We start from the raw sequence: 19,202 nt of genomic DNA on the forward strand, positions 1-19,202 counted from the left end.
AGTGATGGGGGGGTCACCTCCCTGCCCGGTAGTGATGGGGGGACACCTCCCTGCCCGGTAGTGATGGGGGAGCACCTCCCTGCCCGGTAGTGATGGGGGAGCACCTCCCTGCCCGGTAGTGATGGGGGAGCACCTCCCTGCCCGGTAGTGATGGGGGGACACCTCCCTGCCCGGTAGTGATGGGGGGACACCTCCCTGCCCGGTAGTGATGGGGGAGCACCTCCCTGCCCGGTAGTGATGGGGGAGCACCTCCCTGCCCGGTAGTGATGGGGGGGTCACCTTCCTGCCCGGTAGTGATGGGGGGGTCACCTCCCTGCCCGGTAGTGATGGGGGGGTCACCTCCCTGCCCGGTAGTGATGAGGGGTCACCTCCCTGCCCGGTAGTGATGGGGGGGGTCACCTCCCTGCCCGGTAGTGATGGGGGGGTCACCTCCCTGCCCGGTAGTGATGGGGGGGTCACCTCCCTGCCCGGTAGTGACGGGGGGGTCACCTCCCTGCCCGGTAGTGATGAGGGGTCACCTCCCTGCCCGGTAGTGATGGGGGGTCACCTCCCTGCCCGGTAGTGATGGGGGGACACCTCCCTGCCCGGTAGTGATGGGGGGTCACCTCCATGCCCGGTAGTGATGGGGGGTCACCTCCCTGCCCGGTAGTGATGGGGGAGCACCTCCCTGCCCGGTAGTGATGGGGGAGCACCTCCCTGCCCGGTAGTGATGGGGGGACACCTCCCTGCCCGGTAGTGATGGGGGGACACCTCCCTGCCCGGTAGTGATGGGGGAGCACCTCCCTGCCCGGTAGTGATGGGGGAGCACCTCCCTGCCCGGTAGTGATGGGGGAGCACCTCCCTGCCCGGTAGTGATGGGGGGTCACCTCCCTGCCCGGTAGTGATGGGGGAGCACCTCCCTGCCCGGTAGTGATGGGGGGCTCTGGAGCGGTGCAGGAATACGCTGTACTATGCGTTACGTTTGTTCCTCTTCGGGCGGAGCACCAGATGATAAATGTCGCCATTACACTCTAATTCCATTCTAATCAGAGAAGATGTTGCGACTCCCGGGGTCGATGTATATATGTAATTACAGGAAAGATGGCGGCAGGAGGCGGAGTCCTACAGGGGGAGATGTTATCATCCCGGAATAGACAGGGAGATGATTCCTTCCAGGCCTCAGTCACATTTGTCATCCATCCTGTCCGCACTGAAGTTATACCAAAGATTCGGTTGGTTTCCCAGTATTAGATACAGTCGTGAAGTCACATGTCTGACTACAGGACGCTCCACTGTAGTCTGTTTCCAAGGGCGACCAGTAAAATTCTAATAGAATGTAAATGAATCGAAAATATGTATCTGAAAACTGTCAGGAAATATTGGGGGAGCATCTAGTCACAAGGGGGTTGGGCCAGACCATATCCTGGTGATCCCTGCCTGGCCACCTGTCACCTACATGTATACCGCCAACTAGTGACATCACTGACAGGTATAGAGTATTCCCAGAGAGGAAACCAAGGAATAACATACGTGCCCCCCCTCCTACAGGCTCCAGGTGCCAAATCTCAATTACCCAGGATCATTAGCTGTCACCAGTGACTGATCATCAGCGCTGCTCACCCTCAGCGGTCATACATCTCCTCCCGATTCCACTGTCCCTACTACCTCCGAGCAGCCCAGTGTTACCCACTGAGGTCAGCGCTGTCCAGGAGAGGTCACAGGGCGACCAGCGAGGGCAGTGTATACTGGAGACATGTAAATAGGGGGCAGTATTATAGTAGTTATATTCTTGTACATAGGGGGCAGTATTATAGTAGTTATATTCCTGTACATAGGGGGCAGTATTATAGTAGTTATATTCCTGTACATAGGGGGCAGTATTATAGTAGTTATATTCTTGTACATAGGAGGCAGTATTATAGTAGTTATATTCCTGTACATAGGGGGCAGTATTATAGTAGTTATATTCCTGTACATAGGGGGCAGTATTATAGTAGTTATATTCCTGTACATAGGGGGCAGTATTATAGTAGTTATATTCCTGTACATAGGGGGCAGTATTATAGTAGTTATATTCTTGTACATAGGGGGCAGTATTATAGTAGTTATATTCCTGTACATAGGGGGCAGTATTATAGTAGTTATATTCTTGTACATAGGGGGCAGTATTATAGTAGTTATATTCCTGTACATAGGGGGCACTATTATAGTAGTTATATTCTTGTACATAGGGGGCAGTATTATAGTAGTTATATTCCTGTACATAGGGGGCAGTATTATAGTAGTTATATTCTTGTACATAGGGGGCAGTATTATAGTAGTTATATTCTTGTACATAGGGGGCAGTATTATAGTAGTTATATTCCTGTACATAGGGGGCAGTATTATAGTAGTTATATTCCTGTACATAGGGGACAGTATTATAGTAGTTATATTCCTGTACATAGGGAGCAGTATTATAGTAGTTATATTCTTGTACATAGGGGGCAGTATTATAGTAGTTATATTCCTGTACATAGGGGGCAGTATTATAGTAGTTATATTCTTGTACATAGGGGGCAGTATTATAGTAGTTATATTCCTGTACATAGGGAGCAGTATTATAGTAGTTATATTCTTGTACATAGGGGGCAGTATTATAGTAGTTATATTCTTGTACATAGGGGGCAGTATTATAGTAGTTATATTCTTGTACATAGGGGGCAGTATTATAGTAGTTATATTCTTGTACATAGGGGGCAGTATTATAGTAGTTATATTCTTGTACATAGGGGGCAGTATTATAGTAGTTATATTCTTGTACATAGGGGGCAGTATTATAGTAGTTATATTCCTGTACATAGTGGGCAGTATTATAGTAGTTATATTCTTGTACATAGGGAGCAGTATTAAAGTAGTTATATTCTTGTACATAGGGACAGTATTAAAGTAGTTATATTCTTGTACATAGGGACAGTATTATAGTAGTTATATCCCTGTACATAGGGGGCAGTATTATAGTAGTTATATTCCTGTACATAGGAGGCAGTATTATAGTAGTTATAGTCCTGTACATAGGGGGCAGTATTATAGTAGTTATATTCCTGTACATAGGGGGCAGTATTATAGTAGTTATATTCTTGTACATAGGAGACAGTATTATAGTAGTTATATTCTTGTACATAGAGGGCAGTGTTATAGTAGTTATATTCTTGTATATAGGGGGCAGTATTATAGTAGTTATATTCCTGTACATAGGGGGCAGTATTATAGTAGTTATATTCCTGTACATAGGGGGGAGTATTATAGTAGTTATATTCTTGTACATAGGGGGCAGTATTATAGTAGTTATATTCTTGTACATAGGGGGCAGTATTATAGTAGTTATATTCTTGTACATAGGGAGCAGTATTATAGTAGTTATATTCTTGTACATAGGGGCAGTATTATAGTAGTTATATTCCTGTACATAGGGGGCAGTATTATAGTAGTTATATTCTGGTACATATGTGCAGTATTATAGTAGTTATATTCTTGTACATAGGGGGCAGTATTATAGTAGTTATATTCCTGTACATAGGGGGCAGTATTATAGTAGTTATATTCTGGTACATATGTGCAGTATTATAGTAGTTATATTCTTGTACATAGGGGGCAGTATTATAGTAGTTATATTCCTGTACATAGGGGGCAGTATTATAGTAGTTATATTCCTGTACATAGGGGGCAGTATTATAGTAGTTATATTCTTGTACATAGGGGGCAGTATTATAGTAGTTATATTCTTGTACATAGGGGGCAGTATTATAGTAGTTATATTCTTGTACATAGGGGGCAGTATTATAGTAGTTATATTCTTGTACATAGGGGGCAGTATTATAGTAGTTATATTCTTGTACATAGGGGGCAGTATTATATTAGTTATATTCTTGTACATAGGGGGCAGTATTATAGTAGTTATATTCCTGTACATAGGGGGGAGTATTATAGTAGTTATATTCCTGTACATAGGGGGCAGTATTATAGTAGTTATATTCTTGTACATAGGGGGCAGTATTATAGTAGTTATATTCCTGTACATAGGGGGCAGTATTATAGTAGTTATATTCTTGTACATAGGGGGCAGTATTATAGTAGTTATATTCTTGTACATAGGGGGCAGTATTATAGTAGTTATATTCTTGTACATAGGGGGCAGTATTATAGTAGTTATATTCTTGTACATAGGGGGCAGTATTATAGCAGTTATATTCCTGTACATTGGGGGCAGTATTATAGTAGTTATATTCTTGTACATAGGGGGGCAGTATTATAGTAGTTATATTCCTGTACATAGGGGGCAGTATTATAGTAGTTATATTCTTGTACATAGGGGGCAGTATTATAGTAGTTATATTCCTGTACATAGGGGGCAGTATTATAGTAGTTATATTCCTGTACATAGGGGGCAGTATTATAGTAGTTATATTCTTGTACATAGGGGGCAGTATTATAGTAGTTATATTCTTGTACATAGGGGGCAGTATTATAGTAGTTATATTCCTGTACATAGGGGGCAGTATTATAGTAGTTATATTCTTGTACATAGGGGGCAGTATTATAGTAGTTATATTCCTGTACATAGGGGGCAGTATTATAGTAGTTATATTCTTGTACATAGGGGGCAGTATTATAGTAGTTATATTCTTGTACATAGGGGCAGTATTATAGTAGTTATATTCCTGTACATAGGGGGCAGTATTATAGTAGTTATATTCTTCTACATAGGGGGCAGTATTATAGTAGTTATATTCTTGTACATAGGAGGCAGTATTATAGTAGTTATATTCTTGTACATAGGGGGCAGTATTATAGTAGTTATATTCTTGTACATAGGGGGCAGTATTATAGTAGTTATATTCTTGTACATAGGGGGCAGTATTATAGTAGTTATATTCTTGTACATAGGGGGCAGTATTATAGTAGTTATATTCCTGTACATAGGGGGCAGTATTATAGTAGTTATATTCTTGTACATAGGGGGCAGTATTATAGTAGTTATATTCTTGTACATAGGGGCAGTATTATAGTAGTTATATTCCTGTACATAGGGGGCAGTATTATAGTAGTTATATTCTTCTACATAGGGGGCAGTATTATAGTAGTTATATTCTTGTACATAGGAGGCAGTATTATAGTAGTTATATTCTTGTACATAGGGGGCAGTATTATAGTAGTTATATTCTTGTACATAGGGGGCAGTATTATAGTAGTTATATTCTTGTACATAGGGGGCAGTATTATAGTAGTTATATTCTTGTACATAGGGGGCAGTATTATAGTAGTTATATTCCTGTACATAGGGGGCAGTATTATAGTAGTTATATTCCTGTACATAGGGGGCAGTATTATAGTAGTTATATTCCTGTACATAGGGGACAGTATTATAGTAGTTATATTCCTGTACATAGGGGGCAGTATTATAGTAGTTATATTCTTGTACATAAGGGGCAGTATTATAGTAGTTATATTCTTGTACATAGGGGGCAGTATTATAGTAGTTATATTCTTGTACACAGGGGGCAGTATTATAGCAGTTATATTCTTGTACATAGGGGGCAGTATTATAGTAGTTATATTCTTGTACATAGGGGGCACTATTATAGTAGTTATATTCTTGTACATAGGAGGCAGTATTATAGTAGTTATAGTCCTGTACATAGGGGGCAGTATTATAGTAGTTATATTCTTGTACATAGGGGGCAGTATTATAGTAATTATATCCCTCTCCTGTACATAGGGGGCAGTATTATAGTAGTTATATTCTTGTACATAGGGGGCAGTATTATAGTAATTATATCCCTCTCCTGTACATACGGCTGAAGTGTATGGGATTCCCTGGCACAGTCATGATGCTATATATGGGGAGGGGGTTGATCCCCTGTAAGGTGCAGTGCATGGAGCAGACGTGCTATTATCACCCTCATCTTGCCGCTCGCACCTCAGACACCTCTGCAGCGTCAGCTCTCACCTCCTGACAACCATCTGCTGGGAGGTGACAGGAGCAGAATACATGATGTCGGGCAGAGCTCTGGATATGGGCGCTGCCCCCCTGTAATCCAGGGGGGACCCCGCAGGCGATGTGTCCTGTATAATGGTCAGTGTTGGTATTCGGCCCCATCAGTCCACCCTTACTATATGGAGGACACACCGGGGGTCCTTACAGCCTCCTTGCAAGCAGATGGAGAAGCTTTTCAGTCCCAATCCGGCGTGACTGTGGCATTGTACCCCGGGCATCTGGTGATGTCAGATTTATTACCTGCTCTGCGCTGTATACAAGGGGTTAAACATCTCACATAGGAAACCGAATAATAGGGGGGTCTCATATATCACTGCCGCAGCACAAGAGAAGACCCCTGGGACCCCTATTCACAGCGAGCAGCACTGAGGCACCAGGAACCTCGTGCCTCCACCTCCAGGTGCTCATCATCTGCCCCAGATTGCCCCCCGCCGACCATAGCCCTTCCTGCAGACCTCACGAGGCACGCAGAACCTCATGCCTCATTGTGAGAAGGTGAGTGGTGGATATAGCGCACCTGGAGCATTACTACAATGTCTAGAAGCCCCCCACAGCAACCTATCGGCCCCCCGCCACCGCCAGAGCTGCCGGACCCCCGCTCCTCTAGGTACACAGCGCCACACGGAAAATATTTAGGCCCCCCCGGCCCCCCGCTCCTATAATCTGCAGCCAACTGCAATAGACGCAGAGTGAAAGGTGAACTGTCAGGAAAACAGGGAATTTATTATTAGCTTTCAGTCTGCGGCTCACACCCGCCTCATCGTGTCCAGGATGATATTCATGAAACAGGAGGATCAGGATGAGCTCCGTAGTGATGTAACCCCTGCACCCGCTCCATATGGAACGTGTAGAACCTCCAATGACCTGTAGACCAGCGAGATGATGGATTGATAAGTCATTGTACAATACAGGGGTAGATGGGGGGGGTCGGCTCGTCTGCAGGAGGTGAAGCTGACCCTACCGGGGTCGTGACCTCATGTAAACATCCCTGACCCTTCATCGAGGGGGGGCACCAATTATCTGAAGCTAAAAAATCACCGAAACAAAAGAAGGTTCTGGTTCCTTCTACTTGAACCCGTCTCCTAGTTTTGACATTTTGGATTTGTTCTTTAGAATCCTACAGATTAACCCCTGGAAGGCTGGAAGTTCTGGTGTTGAATGTGTGTTACACAATCCAATGGTCCTGATGTGACGGATGCAGTAGGACCTCGGCGCTGGGGAGAGGGCTCAGTTTTCGCACCGTACACGTCCCTGCGTTACAATCCCTATAATTAGCGTTGAGGCCGGTGGAGCGTTCAGCGCTGTACTCAGGTCCGTAGCCTGGAGGTAGCCGCAGTATAATCCTACATGCAGACATGTTCCCCTTCACCTCCTCCGAAAATGATTGGAAAAATCCACCGCCCGGGGGTGCGCAGGTATACGCCGCGCGCCCCCCCTCCAATAATTACTGGAACGCGGCCACAATGACAGCGCGTTTCGCTGATTTATCCGGTAATGTAACCAGATTGGTTTTTTAATTATTCTTATTGTAATGTCATGTCACATCCCCGGAGCGAGGGCGGAAAATTACCCCCCCCCCCCCTGAATACAGGGGAGGAACAGACACACGCGGGAAATTACACATGACACATTCATTAATAGGACAAGCTATGGGGAGGGCCCGCGGGATACATCACCTGTGCAGGGTGGCTGATAACAGAGAGCAGCATAGACCTTTATAGCAGGTGTGTGGTCAGGGGACCCCCGGCTGTGTGACACCCCTGCCGAGTGCTGCGACCACCCAGGATCCGTGGCAGCCGTCCCCCCTGCACTTGCCAGTAACTTTCCGGGCCGCTGCCAGTTCTAGTCGGAGTTGCTTTTATTGGCCGGAACGTCCGAGCTCCTCTCAATAAATAAGGAAATATGAGTCTGGCAGCGGCGGCTCGGCACACAGGTATCACCCGCAGGACGAGGATTAACCCTGAACGTCCTCAGGGCTCCATGGAAGAAACTGCAACATGTGAATACATCCTACTATATGGTGTACAGTGTATCATGGGGCTCCTACATCTGCAACTACAGGGGAGTCAGGGGACCCCCATAAGGTGCAAGGGTCCTGGGGCTGGCTGTTATTAACTCTTCCCCAACCACAAAAGTCTGGAGACTGGAAGGTCGGACACCTTGTTGTCAGCATGTCCCATCCTTAGATAGGGAAGACAAAAGTGCCTGGTGGCGTCTCCCATCTCCTCATACAGAACACATGCACACTCGGCCGGGCAGAGTTGTGGGTACTGGGGGATGTCATCTGTATGAGCCTCATCCACCAGGAACCTCCCATGTGCGGCTGCAGGACACAGGATTATTTACAGCTCGCCTCATCCTTACTTGTCCTGATATCTACCATAGGAGGAGTCTGGAAAATAAAGAGGCCGATATCTTCATATCCCCTCCCCTCCCTGTTCTCCTCTCCCCTCTCCTCCTCTCCCCTCCCTGTTCTCCTCCTCTACCCTCCCTGTTCTCCCCTCCCTGCTCTCCTCCTCTCCCCTCTCTGCTCTCCTCCTCTCCCCTCTCTGCTCTCCTCCTCTCCCCTCTCTGCTCTCCTCCTCTCCCCTCTCTGCTCTCCTCCTCTCCCCTCTCTGCTCTCCTCCTCTCCCCTCTCTGCTCTCCTCCTCTCCGCTCTCCTCCTCTCCCCTCTCTGCTCTCCTCCTCTCCCCTCCCTGCTCTCCTCCTCTCCCCTCCCTGCTCTCCTCCTCTCCCCTCCTCTGCCCTCCCTGCTCTTCTCCCCTCCCTGCTCTTCTCCTCTCCCCTCCGTCTGGAAAATAAAGAGGCCGATATCTTCATATCCCCTCCCCTCCCTGTTCTCCTCTCCCCTCTCCTCCTCTCCCCTCCCTGTTCTCCTCCTCTACCCTCCCTGTTCTCCTCTCCCCTCTCCTCCTCTCCCCTCCCTGCTCTTCTCCTCTCCCCTCCCTGCTCTTCTCCTCTCCCCTCCCTGCTCTTCTCCTCTCCCCTCCCTGCTCTTCTCCTCTCCCCTCCCTGCTCTTCTCCTCTCCCCTCCCTGCTCTTCTCCTCTCCCCTCCCTGCTCTTCTCCTCTCCCCTCCCTGCTCTTCTCCTCTCCCCTCCCTGCTCTTCTCCTCTCCCCTCCGTCTGGAAAATAAAGAGGCCGATATCTTCATATCCCCTCCCCTCCCTGTTCTCCTCTCCCCTCTCCTCCTCTCCCCTCCCTGTTCTCCTCCTCTACCCTCCCTGTTCTCCTCTCCCCTCTCCTCCTCTCCCCTCCCTGCTCTTCTCCTCTCCCCTCCCTGCTCTTCTCCTCTCCCCTCCCTGCTCTTCTCCTCTCCCCTCCCTGCTCTTCTCCTCTCCCCTCCCTGCTCTTCTCCTCTCCCCTCCCTGCTCTTCTCCTCTCCCCTCCCTGCTCTTCTCCTCTCCCCTCCCTGCTCTTCTCCTCTCCCCTCCCTGCTCTTCTCCTCTCCCCTCCCTGCTCTTCTCCTCTCCCCACCCTGCTCTTCTCCTCTCCCCTCCCTGCTCTTCTCCTCTCCCCTCCCTGCTCTTCTCCTCTCCCCACCCTGCTCTTCTCCTCTCCCCACCCTGCTCTTCTCTTCTCCTCTCCCCACCCTGCTCTTCTCTTCTCCTCTCCCCACCCTGCTCTTCTCCTCTCCCCACCCTGCTCTTCTCCTCTCCCCACCCTGCTCTTCTCTTCTCCTCTCCCCACCCTGCTCTTCTCTTCTCCTCTCCCCACCCTGCTCTTCTCTTCTCCTCTCCCCACCCTGCTCTTCTCCTCTCCTCTCCCCTCCCTGCTCTTCTCCTCTCCCCTCCCTGCTCTTCTCCTCTCCCCACCCTGCTCTTCTCCTCTCCCCACCCTGCTCTTCTCTTCTCCTCTCCCCACCCTGCTCTTCTCCTCTCCCCACCCTGCTCTTCTCCTCTCCCCACCCTGCTCTTCTCTTCTCCTCTCCCCACCCTGCTCTTCTCCTCTCCTCTCCCCTCTCTGCTCTTCTCCTCTCCCCACCCTGCTCTTCTCCTCTCCCCACCCTGCTCTTCTCTTCTCCTCTCCCCACCCTGCTCTTCTCCTCTCCCCACCCTGCTCTTCTCTTCTCCTCTCCCCACCCTGCTCTTCTCTTCTCCTCTCCCCACCCTGCTCTTCTCCTCTCCTCTCCCCTCCCTGCTCTTCTCCTCTCCCCACCCTGCTCTTCTCCTCTCCCCACCCTGCTCTTCTCCTCTCCCCACCCTGCTCTTCTCTTCTCCTCTCCCCACCCTGCTCTTCTCCTCTCCCCACCCTGCTCTTCTCTTCTCCTCTCCCCATCCTGCTCTTCTCTTCTCCTCTCCCCACCCTGCTCTTCTCTTCTCCTCTCCCCACCCTGCTCTTCTCCTCTCCCCTCCCTGCTCTTCTCCTCTCCCCTCCCTGCTCTTCTCCTCTCCCCTCCCTGCTCTTCTCCTCTCCCCTCCCTGCTCTTCTCCTCTCCCCTCCCTGCTCTTCTCCTCTCCCCTCCCTGCTCTTCTCCTCTCCCCTCCCTGCTCTTCTCCTCTCCCCTCCCTGCTCTTCTCCTCTCCCCTCCCTGCTCTTCTCCTCTCCCCTCCCTGCTCTTCTCCTCTCCCCTCCCTGCTCTTCTCCTCTCCCCTCCCTGTTCTTCTCCTCTCCCCTCCCTGTTCTTCTCCTCTCCCCTCCCTGTTCTTCTCCTCTCCCCTCCCTGTTCTTCTCCTCTCCCCTCCCTGTTCTTCTCCTCTCCCCTCCCTGCTCTTCTCCTCTCCCCACCCTGCTCTTCTCCTCTCCCCACCCTGCTCTTCTCTTCTCCTCTCCCCACCCTGCTCTTCTCCTCTCCCCACCCTGCTCTTCTCTTCTCCTCTCCCCACCCTGCTCTTCTCTTCTCCTCTCCCCACCCTGCTCTTCTCCTCTCCTCTCCCCTCCCTGCTCTTCTCCTCTCCCCACCCTGCTCTTCTCCTCTCCCCACCCTGCTCTTCTCCTCTCCCCACCCTGCTCTTCTCTTCTCCTCTCCCCACCCTGCTCTTCTCCTCTCCCCACCCTGCTCTTCTCCTCTCCCCACCCTGCTCTTCTCTTCTCCTCTCCCCACCCTGCTCTTCTCTTCTCCTCTCCCCACCCTGCTCTTCTCTTCTCCTCTCCCCACCCTGCTCTTCTCTTCTCCTCTCCCCACCCTGCTCTTCTCTTCTCCTCTCCCCACCCTGCTCTTCTCCTCTCCTCTCCCCTCCCTGCTCTTCTCCTCTCCTCTCCCCTCCCTGCTCTTCTCCTCTCCCCTCCCTGCTCTTCTCCTCTCCCCTCCCTGCTCTTCTCCTCTCCCCTCCCTGCTCTTCTCCTCTCCCCTCCCTGCTCTTCTCCTCTCCCCTCCCTGCTCTTCTCCTCTCCCCTCCCTGCTCTTCTCCTCTCCCCTCCCTGCTCTTCTCCTCTCCCCTCCCTGCTCTTCTCCTCTCCCCTCCCTGCTCTTCTCCTCTCCCCTCCCTGCTCTTCTCCTCTCCCCTCCCTGCTCTTCTCCTCTCCCCTCCCTGCTCTTCTCCTCTCCCCTCCCTGCTCTTCTCCTCTCCCCTCCCTGCTCTTCTCCTCTCCCCTCCCTGCTCTTCTCCTCTCCCCTCCCTGTTCTTCTCCTCTCCCCTCCCTGTTCTTCTCCTCTCCCCTCCCTGTTCTTCTCCTCTCCCCTCCCTGTTCTTCTCCTCTCCCCTCCCTGTTCTTCTCCTCTCCCCTCCCTGTTCTTCTCCTCTCCCCTCCCTGTTCTTCTCCTCTCCCCTCCCTGTTCTTCTCCTCTCCCCTCCCTGTTCTTCTCCTCTCCCCACCCTGTTCTTCTCCTCTCCCCACCCTGTTCTTCTCCTCTCCCCACCCTGTTCTTCTCCTCTCTTCACCTCTCCCCTCCCTGTTCTTCTCCTCTACCCTCTCTGCTCTCCTCCTCTCCCCTCTCTGCTCTCCTCCTCTCCCCTCCCTGCTCTCCTCCTCTCCCCTCCCTGCTCTTCTCCTCTCCTCTCCCTGTTCTTCTCCTCTCCCCTCCCTGTTCTTCTCCTCTCCCCTCCCTGTTCTTCTCCTCTCCCCTCCCTGTTCTTCTCCTCTCCCCACCCTGTTCTTCTCCTCTCCCCACCCTGTTCTTCTCCTCTCCCCACCCTGTTCTTCTCCTCTCTTCACCTCTCCCCTCCCTGTTCTTCTCCTCTATGATCTTCTCCTCTCCCCTCCCTGTTCTTCTCCTCTCCCCTCCCTGTTCTTCTCCTCTCCCCTCCCTGTTCTTCTCCTCTCCCCTCCCTGCTCTTCTCCTCTCCCCTCCCTGCTCTTCTCCTCTCCCCTCCCTGCTCTTCTCCTCTCCCCTCCCTGCTCTTCTCCTCTCCCCTCCCTGCTCTTCTCCTCTCTGCTCTTCTCCTCTCCCCTCCCTGTTCTTCTCCTCTCTGATCTTCTCCTTTCCCCTCCGTTCTTCTCCTCCCTGATCTTCTCCTCTCCCCTCTCTGATCTTCTCCTCTCCCCTTCCTGTTCTTCTCCTCTCCCCTCCCTGTTCTTCTCCTCTCCCCTCCCTGTTCTTCTCCTCTCCCCTCCCTGTTCTTCTCCTCTCCCCTCCCTGTTCTTCTCCTCTCCCCTCCCTGTTCTTCTCCTCTACCCTCCCTGTTCTTCTCCTCTCCCCTCCCTGTTCTTCTCCTCTCCCCTCCCTGTTCTTCTCCTCTCCCCTCCCTGTTCTTCTCCTCTCCCCTCCCTGTTCTTCTCCTCTCCCTGTTCTTCTCTTTCCTCCCTGTCCTTCCTCTCTTCTCCGTTGCTTTCATGCACTATTTGCTTATGACAACAGCCTCCTATGTAGACAATGGAGCGGGTGTAGTGTTACAGCGGCAGGTGCGGGGCTCTTACCTGATCTGTCCTCGTACAAGGGGGCGGCTCTTTGTCCTGTTCATGTTTGAGTCGAACGGCACCTCGAAAAACTGCAAGTGAAACACAACATTGCTCATGAGTGACGCGCGGGTGACGAGCAGGTTCTTACGGCTTCACATAACTTCTCTTTCAGGACGATTTCACCTCTGACAATATTTGCACAGTAAATTTCACAGGTGCACGAGAGACAATGGCACAGAGTACACTGAAACGCCACCACATCAACGTGACCCCGTGTGGTGGTCGCACGCTGCGCTGCCTCCTAATGGTGAGGCTTAATCCTACACGCCTCGGGCGGCTGAACCTGATCAGAGCGGATGAAAGAAAGGTGAAGGAAGAAGGGAAAACAAACACACGGGGAACAAGGGCCCTGATGAAAAGCCACAGGATCCCACCGAGGGTTAATACACACCCAGACGCCAGGAGAGGCAACAACCATCCCAACACACACACACAGAAGCAACACCAGCAAACATGGATACATATCCCAGGAGATTGTCCTCACACTGCTGTGCTCTGTGCAGTGCAGCCCCTGCCCTATTCTCCAAGTAAACGTTGCAGCTTCTGGTTGAATACTACAGCAGTCACTCGGAGCTTTGGAGCAGCTAACTGCACAGAGCCAAGAGTAAACACTGGCTGCAGAGAGCACAGAACACAGCAGTGTGAGGTCTGATTACACATCTCTCCATGGACAATACATAACACTGGCTACAGAGAGCACAGAGCACAGCAGTGTGAGGTCTGATTACACATCTCTCCAGGGACAATACATAACACTGGCTGCAGAGAGCACAGAGCACAGCAGTGTGAGGTCTGATTACACATCTCTCCAGGGACAACACATAACACTGGCTGCAGAGAGCACAGAACACAGCAGTGTGAGGTCTGATTACACATCTCTCCAGGGACAATACATAACACTGGCTGCAGGGAGCACAGAGCACAGCAGTGTGAGATCTGATTACACATCTCTCCAGGGACAATACATAACACTGGCTGCAGAGAGCACAGAGCACAGCAGTGTGAGGTCTGATTACACATCATTCCACAGGCAATACATAACACTGGCTGCAGAGAGCACAGAGCACAGCAGTGTGAGGTCTGATTACACATCTCTCCAGGGGCAATACATAACACTGGCTGCAGAGAGCACAGAGCACAGCAGTGTGAGGTCTGATTACACATCACTCCAGGGACAATACATAACACTGGCTGCAGAGAGCACAGAGCACAGCAGTGTGAGGTCTGATTACACATCATTCCACAGGCAATACATAACACTGGCTGCAGAGAGCACAGAGCACAGCAGTGTGAGGTCTGATTACACATCTCTCCAGGGACAATACATAACACTGGCTGCAGGGAGCACAGAGCACAGCAGTGTGAGGTCTGATTACACATCTCTCCAGGGACAATAGCAGTCTGTATGGTCACACCTGCTGACAGGTTCCCTTTATGTTTAGTATGGGTAATGTCCTCCAGTTGCTGTGGGGTACATGATGATGCGAGCCCCTCTGTCCTGCACCTGTCTGCAGAGCATCTCGGCAGTGTCGGTACAGTCACGTGGTGCGGCATGTGGGAGGATAAGAGCAGGACTCAGCAATGGAGACGTCTGTCAGCGAGGATCCTGAAAATAACTTACTGACAAGAGGCTGAAACATTCACTGACAAAGAAGAGGAGACAAGTGTCTGCTGACAGGAGGAGCGAGCAGACCGTGAAACCCTCTGTGCTGCGGGGAGCCTCATACACCAGGACACGGTCTGTGCTCCCCATCAGGGTGCTCCTGTCCTCATGTCATCAGTGGTCAGGTCACAGATACAAGCCCAGGACATAGCACTGGCCTGAAACCCTCTGTGCTGCTGGGAGCCTCATACACCATGACATGCTCTGTGCTCCTGTCATCAGTGGTCAGGTCACAGATACAAGCCCAGGACATAGCACTGGCCTGAAACCCTCTGTGCTGCTGGGAGCCTCATACACCATGACATGCTCTGTGCTCCTGTCCTCATGTCATCAGTGGTCAGGTCACAGATACAAGCCCAGGACATAGCACTGGCCTGAAACCCTCTGTGCTGCTGGGAGCCTCATACACCATGACATGCTCTGTGCTCCTGTCATCAGTGGTCAGGTCACAGATACAAGCCCAGGACATAGCACTGGCCTGAAACCCTCTGTGCTGCTGGAGCCTCATACACCATGACACGCTCTGTGCTCCTGTCCTCATGTCATCAGTGGTCAGGTCACAGATACAAGCCCAGGACATAGCACTGGCCTGAAACCCTCTGTGCTGCTGGGAGCCTCATACACCATGACACGCTCTGTGCTCCTGTCCTCATGTCATCAGTGGTCAGGTCACAGATACAAGCCCAGGACACAGCACTGGCCTGAAACCCTCTGTGCTGCTGGGAGCCTCATACACCATGACATGCTCTGTGCTCCTGTCCTCATGTCATCAGTGGTCAGGTCACAGATACAAGCCCAGGACATAGCACTGGCCTGAAACCCTCTGTGCTGCTGGGAGCCTCATACACCATGACATGCTCTGTGCTCCTGTCATCAGTGGTCAGGTCACAGATACAAGCCCAGGACATAGCACTGGCCTGAAACCCTCTGTGCTGCTGGGAGCCTCATACACCATGACATGCTCTGTGCTCCTGTCATCAGTGGTCAGGTCACAGATACAAGCCCAGGACATAGCACTGGCCTGAAACCCTCTGTGCTGCTGGGAGCCTCATACACCATGACACGCTCTGTGCTCCTGTCCTCATGTCATCAGTGGTCAGGTCACAGATACAAGCCCAGGACATAGCACTGGCCTGAAACCCTCTGTGCTGCTGGGAGCCTCATACACCATGACACGCTCTGTGCTCCTGTCCTCATGTCATCAGTGGTCAGGTCACAGATACAAGCCCAGGACATAGCACTGGCCTGAAACCCTCTGTGCTGCTGGGAGCCTCATACACCATGACACGCTCTGTGCTCCTGTCCTCATGTCATCAGTGGTCAGGTCACAGATACAAGCCCAGGACATAGCACTGGCCTGAAACCCTCTGTGCTGCTGGGAGCCTCATACACCATGACACGCTCTGTGCTCCTGTCCTCATGTCATCAGTGGTCAGGTCACAGATACAAGCCCAGGACATAGCACTGGCCTGAAACCCTCTGTGCTGCTGGGAGCCTCATACACCATGACATGCTCTGTGCTCCTGTCATCAGTGGTCAGGTCACAGATACAAGCCCAGGACATAGCACTGGCCTGAAACCCTCTGTGCTGCTGGGAGCCTCATACACCATGACATGCTCTGTGCTCCTGTCCTCATGTCATCAGTGGTCAGGTCACAGATACAAGCCCAGGACACAGCACTGGCCTGAAACCCTCTGTGCTGCTGGGAGCCTCATACACCATGACATGCTCTGTGCTCCTGTCCTCATGTCATCAGTGGTCAGGTCACAGATACAAGCCCAGGACACAGCACTGGCCTGAAACCCTCTGTGCTGCTGGGAGCCTCATACACCATGACATGCTCTGTGCTCCTGTCCTCATGTCATCAGTGGTCAGGTCACAGATACAAGCCCAGGACACAGCACTGGCCTGAAACCCTCTGTGCTGCTGTTTACATCCTGCATCTGCACAGATAAATAGTAACTGAACCCATTATAGATTCTGGACCCCAGACCCCGCTATAACTTATGGCGCCTCCACATATCGGATCAGGAAGTGACAAATGTCTCCATTTCCTGTTTTTAAAGAAAATGTAAAAAAAAAAAAAGGCAAAAATACTGAAAAAACAAGAGATGCGAAAGTTCTAATAAGACAAAGGAAAGAATTGGTATCAATAACGGGAAGGAACATCGGATAGTGGAGGTCACCCCCGGACTGTACAGCGCAGACGCAGGAATTTCCTGATATATGCGTGATATATGTGTATTCTCTGTACATCAGCCGATCGGTGGGGGTGCCCGATCTTGTGCGGCGCAGGGGGTGGAGTCACAGGGGCATGATATACACAGTGTATGGGTGGGGGTGCCTGGTGTTGTGCAGGGCAGGTGGTGGTGGGGGGCTTATATACACTATATATTGGTGGGGGGCCCGGTGTTGTGTGGCACAGGTGGGGGGTCCTGATATACACTGTGTATGGGTGGGTGGGGGGTCCTGATATACACTGTGTATGGGTGGGTGGGGGGTCCTGATATACACTGTGTATGGGTGGGGGGTCCTGATATACACTGTGTATGGATGGGGGGTCCTGATATACACTGTGTATGGGTGGGGGTCCTGATATACACTGTGTATGGGTGGGGGGTCCCTGATATACACTGTGTATGGGTGGGGGGTCCCTGATATACACTGTGTATGGGTGGGGGGGTCCTGATATACACTGTGTATGGGTGGGGGGTCCTGATATACACTGTGTATGGGTGGGGGGTCCTGATATACACTGTGTATGGGTGGGGGGTCCCTGATATACACTGTGTATGGGTGGGGGGGTCCTGATATACACTGTGTATGGGTGGGGGGGGGGGGGGTCCTGATATACACTGTGTATGGGTGGGGGGGGGGGGTCCTGATATACACTGTGTATGGGTGGGGGGTCCTGATATACACTGTGTATGGGTGGGGGGGGGGGTCCTGATATACACTGTGTATGGGTGGGGGGGGGGGGTCCTGATATACACTGTGTATGGGTGGGGGGTCCTGATATACACTGTATGGGTGGGGGGTCCTGATATACACTGTGTATGGGTGGGGGGTCCTGATATACACTGTGTATGGGTGGGGGGTCCTGATATACACTGTGTATGGATGGGGGGTCCTGATATACACTGTGTATGGGTGGGGGGGGGGGGGGGTCCTGATATACACTGTGTATGGGTGGGGGGTCCTGATATACACTGTGTATAGTTGAGCCCCCACCTATTCTATGTTATCACTATTTATATCCCCTGTGAGGGGGTCTCGGCCCCCGATAAGGGACATTTCGGGGGAGCGGCTGAGACAATACACATGGAGGTATAAACACAGCCAGAAAGCACAACACGTACAAGGTGCAGCAGTACAATCATAGTTGTGCTTTGAACCCTATGGCCACACATGAGCGGCGCCCGGCAGTGGTGACAGAACAGCTCGGAGCCTCATTACACCCTCCCGAAAATGTGTAAGAGCTCAGAGACATAAAAGCAATAATTACACCCCCATCACCACATCGAAGGGTTAAGTGGCTGCTACCTGTGACCATGGCTGCTGGGGATAGGGGGCGCTGTGCATCACCCCTCACTGTATAATGTATCCGCTGCGTCCACCTGCCAGGCAGGAGATACACTGTATCACATCTGACTGGTAGTTACACTGCATCGCCCCAGAGTGTTAGATACACTGTATCACATCTGACTGGTAGTTACACTGCATCGCCCCAGAGTGTTAGATACACTGTATCACATCTGACTGGTAGTTACACTGCATCGCCCCAGAGTGTTAGATACACTGTATCACATCTGACTGGTAGTTACACTGCATCGCCCCAGAGTGTTAGATACACTGTATCACATCTGACTGGTAGTTACACTGCATCGCCCCAGAGTGTTAGATACACTGTATCACATCTGACTGGTAGTTACACTGCATCGCCCCAGAGTGTTAGATACACTGTATCACATCTGACTGGTAGTTACACTGCATCGCCCCAGAGTGTTAGATACACTGTATCACATCTGACTGGTAGTTACACTGCATCGCCCCAGAGTGTTAGATACACTGTATCACATCTGACTGGTAGTTACACTGCATCGCCCCAGAGTGTTAGATACACTGTATCACATCTGACTGGTAGTTACACTGCATCGCCCCAGAGTGTTAGATACACTGTATCGCGGAGGGGCAGCAGGTGATCAGTCTGGGTGTTGTATAAGATGAAGCCGTGGTGCTCTGCGATGGAATCTCGGTAATCGGGAAGGAGCAGATATGGGATTTGTCTGGTCCATTGATTGTTCCCTTTAATAAGCTCCTATCAGGGCGTCACACACCTAATGATCCCTCCTAATGTGACACCTCCAGCGCCCAGCGAGTCCTGGAGCCACCTCACCCATCAGCTCCAGTGTAGGGATCGCAGCATCTCCACAGCGCAGCACCACCGCCCGGATCCATCATACAGCATCTCCACAGTGCAGCACCCCCCCCCCCCGGCTCCATCATACAGCATCTCTACAGTACAGCACCCCCCCGCCCGGCTCCATCATACAGCATCTCTACAGTGCAACATCCCCCCCCCCCCGGCTCCATCATACAGCATCTCTACAGTGCAACATCCCCCCCAGCTCCATCATACAGCATCTCTACAGTGCAACATCCCCCCAGCTCCATCATACAGCA

At 51.4% G+C, this 19,202-nt stretch overlaps 1 protein-coding gene across 1 annotated transcript in view; it reads right to left on the reverse strand.

Moving 5' to 3' along the window:
- Positions 1-19,202, reverse strand: part of COX10 (cytochrome c oxidase assembly factor heme A:farnesyltransferase COX10) — a 75,739-nt gene that overhangs the window by 10,828 nt on the left and 45,709 nt on the right. Inside the window, exon 5 of the mRNA XM_072112651.1 lies at positions 12,814-12,884. Within this exon, the coding sequence (XP_071968752.1) occupies positions 12,814-12,884 (71 nt within the window). The remainder of the gene's footprint in view (positions 1-12,813; positions 12,885-19,202) is intronic.

This window comes from Engystomops pustulosus, chromosome 6 (genome assembly GCF_040894005.1).
Source record: "Engystomops pustulosus chromosome 6, aEngPut4.maternal, whole genome shotgun sequence".
Classification (NCBI taxonomy): domain Eukaryota; kingdom Metazoa; phylum Chordata; class Amphibia; order Anura; family Leptodactylidae; genus Engystomops; species Engystomops pustulosus.